An 8,211-nucleotide genomic window follows, 5' to 3' on the forward strand; every position below is an offset into this window, starting at 1 on the left:
ATCTCTTCAATCTTCTGGCCAAAACTTTTGCAAAAATTCCATAAGCTGATGGGTCTATATTGATCAATCCTCTCAGCATCAGTGACCTTGGGAATAAGCAAGATATGAGTTCTATTTAAATCTTTAAGAAAGAACTTCGATCCGAAGAAGGAATGCATAGCCATACATATTTCTGGTCCAATACAAGACCAATAAGATTGAAAGAAGACTGGAGGGAGACCATCAGGACCTGAATACTTAAGGAGGTTCATAGAAAAAACCGCTTCCTTCACCCTCCTCCTCCGAAATAGGAGGACATAAGTGTGCTTTCTTCTCATCCGTAAAACTTGGCACAATAAATTGAAGCGCAACTAAGATTATAGGTTCCATGTGATGAATTCAACTCACCAAAGAACTGAAAAAATTCCCTCTCGATTTCTCCCTCATTCTCAATCCACCCCCCTTTTAGAGATTTTAGCCTTTTGATCTTGTTTCTACTTCTATGCTGAAGGGTAGAGGAATGAAAAAAACGGGTGTTCTCTTGTGGAGGCAAAAATCTAGAATCCATGTTACTTATTACCCACTCGTAGTCATGTGACTTGTGATTCTGAGATATGAACATTGGTGAGAAAGAGATGGGAAGTCTCCTCAATCATTCCACTTTGCTAAAAGGAAAAAAAAAAAAGTAGTAGAAACGCGTTCTGTTTTATCACGTGAATTCACCTAAGGCTATGTTTGGTAGCCAAGAGAAGAAAAGAAAAGAACAAAGTATAAAAAAAAAAACTTTTTCTTAGTTTAAGAAATTCTCATTGTGTTTGGTATGTCTTGATCCAAGAGAAGATTTTTTTTTTTTTTAATTTCAAAATTCACCTTGGGAATTGTCCTTTGCTGGAAAAAAAAATGCCTTACCTAAAACACAAGAAAATAGAAAAACTTGCTTTTCTTTTCTACTATTGGTAGACAAACAAAGATAATCTTTTTTTCTTTCCATTTCTTTTCTTATCTTTCTTGATTCTTTTTCTTTTCTTTTCTTCTCTTGGCTACCATACACATCCTAATAGTAGGAAATGCGTTTTATCTGAACCAAAAGAAAAAGATACAAGATATCATTCTATTATTAAAACACCAACTACTATTTACCTATCAACAACCACTGTGGCCATGGTTTTAGAGCATGGTATTGGAATGAGTATCGTTATGGTATCAGATTGTCCATATCAGACATAAATACCCCTGCTTTATCTTGGAAAAAAAAAATTTACCCTAGTCCATACCGTTCAATTGATATGGTATCGGCCATGTATAGGTATTGGACACTTACCAAACCAATACGGATCATCAAATACGAACAATCCGATACCAATACTTAGAACCATGACTATGGCTAATCATCGGTTCATACGTAGCTGTCTTGGCTTCGACTCTAGTGTGGCATTAATTTTAGGCTGTGTTTGGTATGGCATTCTTGGAATGCATTCTGAAGTAAAAACACGTTCTGGAATAGAAAAATCATTGATTGATGTACATTTCTATTCTATTTTTGAATGTGCATAAATCCTTGGAAAATGTAAGTTGCAATCTCAAAACCCTTGATGGCATGGTTAGATACTTTGCCTCTATGGCACAGGCAATTCTAACTAACAACATTTCAACACCTGTACCTATTCTGGAATGGTGTAGTACCTCTTTTCATTAGATTTTTTTTCTTTTCCTTTTGATAAAAAAAAATAAATAAATAAATAAAGACGCCATGGAACAATTTGATTCTGATTTAGCTTATAAATTCGATCTACCCTTTCCCTTTTATAACTGAGATTATATCAAAGCTTCTTCTTATCTGAAACTTTCTTGTGAATAGGTTGAGAGGCCCCACCTAGGAATCAAAATCTCGTATTTCACAGATCAAAAAATTGAAAGCTCTCGATAAAATTTTGGAATAGATGGAGTCCATGTGTCTGCTTGTGATAAGAGGAAGAAGAGATGCTAATGACTTTGGCTGATTGAAAGTCATAAAACAGTGTAGATCATATCTGTCATGCACCAAAATACTTTTTCTAAGGAACTGTCTAAGGGGAACTCTATTCACCCGCACTAAACGAGAAGAGAAGAATGTTAGGGAAGAAAGGGGAGGAAAGATGTGATTGGAGTCGATCTTTAGATCATCCAAACTCCATACGCCAAAATAATTGAATAAACAAATTTGTGTCGTATGACCTTGAAGACTTTGACTCAAAGAGTCAAGAATGACGATCTTTGAGATCCGAAGTTAAGAAAAATGGAATCAGGATTTGGATTGATCTTGGCCCATTTTCATCAGTGATAGAAATGGTATTAGACTGTATCGGTTTGAATTGATCCTTAAATTAGTGTTTCAACCGGGCAAGAGGGCAACCATCCATCCATTCGCCATCATTTCACAGGTTGGACTATGCTTGGCGTAGCATTCAATCAGGCCCTTCTTTTGCCAAGGCGACCTGGATCAAGTGAACCGAATCAATTAGAGTTGAGGTTGGATTGAACCGTTTTCGAATTCAAAGTCTATCACTGGGATAGCTGAACATTTTTGCCCTGAATTCCTCAATTAAAAAAAAAAAAAAAAAAAAAAAAAAAACTAATTTCTTGCTTTTCACGATTTGCAAAACGATTTCAGTATAGAATGATCTATATACCATCCATACCAGGGTTTAAAAATTTGGTGAATCAGCTCATTTGCCCAAGAATCGGTCATGACCAATTTCAATTTCTTCCGTTTCAAATCGGAATACTCGTGCCAAAATGGAAGTATGGGAGTATGGGACTATTCACCATTCTCCTCCCTTTATGGGACTATTTACTGTAAAGAAAATTGGATTTGGAATCATGGACAACCATTTATTCGTTGCACAACCTCATATGAAGATAGATGATGTCTCTTCTCTTGGGATTCAGTTTCTTCAATAGAAGTCTTTGCTTGGATAGAAACATTACCATGGACATGGCTTTTGTTGGATAAGAACTAACAATTAATTTATTATAAGAGTAACAGAGATTATTGATTGCATCATCCATTTAAACAAAACAAAGCCTTTTACAACTCAAAAACCAAATAGTTGGGGGGGGGGGGGGGGGGGGGGGGGGGGAATACAGCATCAAAGATTGAAGTTTTGTACACTATCAGCGACGAGGTCGGTTTCTATCGGTTGTTACTCTGCTACTACACATCTGCAATGTTCTATTAATAAGTGTATCCACAAAACCAAAGTAGGCATCACTCCATGATTTTTTGATTGCTAGAATAACACAAGGTACCAAAATACCAGCTGCAAATCCCAAACCAAGACTCAAGTAAAACCCTGTATCCTTTATGTCACTCTTATCTTCATCCACTGTCCCTCTTCTATCTGAATCACCACCACCACCACCACTTTGGCAACTTGTGAGAAGTGGAGGACCACAAAGACCTGGGTTTCCATAGTATGAAGACGCATCAAAAGTAGTCATCTGCCCTGTATATGGGATTTTTCCTGAGAAGTTGTTGTTTGAAAAGTTTAAAGAACCCAAAGGAGTCATGGATGTCATGCTGAGAGGAATGTTCCCTGAAAGCTGATTATTTGAGACATCCAGAGATTCTAATTCATGCATGTTTGCAATTTTCTCAGGGATGCTCCCGCTGATATGATTTCTTGACAAGTTCAAAACAATTAAGCCTCCGAGATTCGTCATTACTTCAGGGAATTCTCCCACCAAATTATTTCCAGACAAATCTATGCAAGATACTAGAGAAAGTGTCTTGGTATATTCTCGAGCATGGCCTTTAATATAAATAACCACATTCTCTTCATAATAGAGCCCATTGAACTTCCCATAAAGCAGATACTTATTTAAACTTTGTGCTTGTGTCATTGCTTGAAGATCCCCTAAGCTGGCTGGAATGTCTCCAACCAAATTGTTATTTGCAAGATCCAGAACTTGCAATGACTTTAGATTTGAAAGTTGAGAAGATAATCTTCCTGAAAATGCATCTGAGCTCAAGCGTAAAACTCGGAGATTGGTCAGCCTTTTTCCAATCCAGGGTGGAATGTTACCTGAGAATTTGTTGTTCCCGATGTCTAGAGTTTCCAAACTAGAGCAGTTCTGCAAGGATGATGGAAGTTCCCCAGATAAACTATTGTCGCTTAGGTGCAATGTTTGAATCTGTAATAACTGACCCAATTGCAATGGGATCACCCCAGATAGATTGTTTTGTCGAAGGTCTAGGGCTTTTAGATAAGAACAATTTTGTAAGCTTGATGGTATACTGCTTGTCAGATTATTTTGTGACAGATTAAGGACTTCTAGAAGCAACATGTTTCCAATGGAGGTTGGGATTTCACTTGTTATACTGTTACTTGAAAGAGACAGAAACACCAAATTTGACAGCACATCACCTATGCTCGACGGTATAGGACCAGAAAATTGATTGTTAGAGAGATCCAGTAATTCAATCTGGATCATTGGAAGAGGTATGGGTCCTGTCAAGAGGTTGGACCTGAAATCTATATCTGCAAAGAATGCAATTGGAAGAGGGTTTGGCAGTTGACCTTGTAACTGATTGAAAGATGCATTCAATAGAGACAGATTAGAAGAAAGATCCCAAAACCAGTTGGGTATAAGGCCTGAAATGCTAGCATTTGAAATATCCAAATAATTGATTTCCTTTTGAGTTTCAAGCCAATCAGGAAAGGAGGGACCTAGTTGACAAGACCTCATGTCAAGATTATGGACATGGAATGGAGGAACCCACTTGGAGCTAACATTCAAAATTAAGGAATTTGAAGACATTATTAAGAACTTCAAGTTACTTAGCTTTGAGAAATGAGCTTCAGACACAGTCCCAGTCAACTGATTGAATGACACGTCAAGTGAAACCAACTCAGAAAGCTCTCCTATAGAATTAGGAAGGCTTCCATTCAATTTGTTCCCCCCAAGTCCCATATCTGTCAAGAATGACAATCTCCCCAAAGAAGCAAGAATTGGACCTTGAAGCAAGTTGTTATCCAAAGAAAGCTCCATTAGATTATGCAACTCACCCAGCCAATTTGGTAAATTCCCAACCAGTCGATTGCTACTCAATCTTAAGTACATCAGATTAGGCAAAGGACTCCTAGTGATGCAATTCTCTGTTCCTTCAAGAAATTCAGGTAAACCCCCTGTCAAGTTATTACCTGCTATGTTCAAGCTTTTTAAGTTGCATAGAAAACCAATCGAGCTTGGGATCCCTCCCGTAATTTTATTAGCAAACAAGCTAAAATCAACCAGAGATGTCATATTTTCAATGGAGGAAGGGAGTCTCCCATGTACTCTGTTCACAGATAAGTCAAGTACCTCAATGCTTCTCCAATCTCTCTTTAGTAGCTGCACACAACTAGCAGTAAGATTACCATTTTCTGCAAGATTCAGATGTTGCAAATTTGGAAGCTCAGAGATACCAAGGGGAATCCTTCCTTTCAAACTACTAGAACTCATGTCCAAATATACAAGACTACTTATGTTTACAATCCAGTCAGGAAACATTGAACTGAAGCTATTAAAGCTAAGGTCCAGCACTGCAAGTAAAGTGAAATTCACAAAATGAAGGGATGGAATGGGACCAGTCAAACCACAAAGGGATAAATGCAACTCATTCAATAATGGAAGCCTATTCAATATGGGGACCCAGTTAGATCCCACCATCGAAAGGTCCACCCCATTCATCGCAAGGTGTCTTAGAGAGCTGAGACCAGCCACCCACTGTAGACTGTCAGCCATCAAAGAAAGAAAACCTGAAGAAACATCAAGGGACTGCAAGCTAGAGAGGTTTCCCAAGCTGGGAGGAACTGCACCACTAAAACCTGCGTTCGACAGGTTTAGATATTGCAATGCTTGCAAAGAACCAATAAAATCAGGAATTGGGATGCCATCAAATGTGTTGAGACTTATGTCCAAGTGCCTCAATGACTTGAGTCTTAACAAAGCAGGATCAATATTTCCACTCAAGTTCCAGAACCCATACCTGTTAGAAGGATGATAAATATCATATGGATGTGGGTTGTGGAGATCAATTGCAGTGACAGCTCCAGAACTGTTGTCACATTGCACTCCTTTCCATTGACAACAATCATTTCCCTGCCACGACAAGAGGCGATTTTCAGGATCATTGAGGCCACTTTTAAACTGAAGAAGAGCTTCCCAATCGGATTCTAAACAATGGGTTTCACCATTACAGGCAAACTTCTCAATTGATGATAACAAACAGAGAATCAGTAGTACCAGACAAGTAACAAAAAATCTGCCCATTATGTCAATTCCCAAACTATGACTCAATATGAACTTTGAAGACAGATATTTCAGTCTGTAAGTGCATTGCTTAAATATATGTTGCTTAAGAAGGCCTCAATGGTTAAGATCATTGAAAGAAGACTATCAGAATCAGTAAAAAAAACAGAGGATTCTCTTCCATAAAGCAACCACTTTCATCTTTGACCATCTAAAATATTATGAATTATGAATCCTTCAGTCCTTTTCATGTGGAAGAAGACTATCAGAATTATAAAAAAAACAGAGGATTCTCTTCCATAACGCAACCACTTTCATCTTTGACCATCTAAAATATTATGAATTATGAATCCTTCAGTCCTTTTCATGTGGAAGTTGAACACTTATCAACAATTTAGTCACCTTTGAAATAATATTGCAAATAGATTATAATTTAGTTGACTATTTTTACCAGTAAAACAGGGGATCTCAGCCTTAGGCACAACATATGCATACACGATAAGGTTATAAAATGGCATAATTGGCGCCAGCCACTTAAGACAATTGGGGGGGACGGCAGGGGAGAAATGTGTGGAAATTTCCATCCACATGATACGAGATAGCCCATTCTGTTATAAAAACCTAAAGCCATTAACCTGTCAACCAGTGTGTCCAATCAACAGATACTACATGTGTGAAGAAAGGAAAAAAATCCTTCGTTTTTCTCATCCCTGTTTTTCTTTGTTTTGTTACCTACAGAACACGACATGTGGACAACTTTAAAACCAACACATCGGATGTAATAATCCTCACCCAATCTTGACCGTTGGTCTTAAAGTTGTCCACGTGTCGTGTTCTATAGGTAACAAAACAAAGAAAAACAAGGATGAGAATAACAGAAGATTTTCATCTGTGAAGAAAACACATGGGAATCTATTGTCATCATTACTTCCCCCCCCCCCTTTTTTTTTTTTGGCTAAAATCATTAGTTCCCCTTGCATGAACCAAAGAAGGGACCTGTGAGATGGGATTGGATGGTAAGAGACCACACCCATGGATGCTGTGAGATGGGATTGGATGGTACAACTGGCTGAAGAGGATCCAAATTCATCACAAACATGCCATTTTTTCTTTTTAACTTTTTTAATTTTTAAAAATTTTTCAATATATATATATATATATATATTTATACGAGTAGGCAATCTAATTCCTTGTGAGTGTATGGAGGCTGAGGCTATCCGTGATGGAGTTCTTCTAGCTCAAACTTTGGGTCTTTGAGTCCTCTCCTTTTTCTTGTGATTGCAAGGACATTGTTGATGCCCTCCAAGGGCTGGCCTCGTCACTTGATTGGGCCTCTCATTTAGTTGTTGCTAATATCTTAGCTTCGGTTTCTTCTTTTATGTCTGTATAGGCTGATTTTTTTGCTACTAGAGTCGTTGTTTTAGGTGTTTCTTGTGTTTGGTGGCTAAAGCCACCTCCCTTCATTGTAAATCTTTCTTATGGAGACCGGATCCTCTCCATCCGTTTGTAACCTCTACCCTAGGGGTGTCAACGGTCCGGGTTGGTGCGGTTTCGATCCGGTTCCACCGGTTTCGGTGTGACTTTGGAACTAACCGAAACCGCCCCATTAAGGAATTATCGGTTTCGGTCCGATGTCGGCTTCGGTGCGGTTTGGGTTCGGGTTGTACCGGTTTGGATTTATCAGGTTCATTTCGGTTTGGATCGGTTTTTTAAACCGGTATGGACCATTAGCTTGGGCACTTGGGCTTGGGCGCTTGGGCACTTAGGCTTGGGCAGTTGGGCTTGGGCACTTGGGTTTTGACAGGTTGAACTTGAATAGTTGATAAATGTTGGGCTTGGGCACTTGGGCTACTGTTGGTCCAGTTGTACACTTGGGGCCTTGGGCTTCTCCCACTTGAGAGTTGGCCCAGTTAGATTAATGAGTTTTAACTTTTAAGTCCGGTTTTATATCGGGCCGGT

At 38.6% G+C, this 8,211-nt stretch overlaps 1 protein-coding gene across 1 annotated transcript; it reads right to left on the reverse strand.

The window, feature by feature from the left end:
• Window positions 1-3,132: 3,132 nt before the first annotated feature.
• Window positions 3,133-6,294, reverse strand: LOC122063380 (receptor-like protein EIX2). The gene has a single exon (XM_042627095.1). It carries the CDS (start codon window positions 6,271-6,273, stop codon window positions 3,133-3,135), a length of 3,141 nt encoding a protein of 1,046 aa, XP_042483029.1. The 5' UTR covers window positions 6,274-6,294.
• Between the last annotated feature and the right edge of the window lie 1,917 nt (window positions 6,295-8,211).

This window comes from Macadamia integrifolia, unplaced genomic scaffold (assembly GCF_013358625.1).
Source record: "Macadamia integrifolia cultivar HAES 741 unplaced genomic scaffold, SCU_Mint_v3 scaffold1305, whole genome shotgun sequence".
NCBI lineage: Eukaryota > Viridiplantae > Streptophyta > Magnoliopsida > Proteales > Proteaceae > Macadamia > Macadamia integrifolia.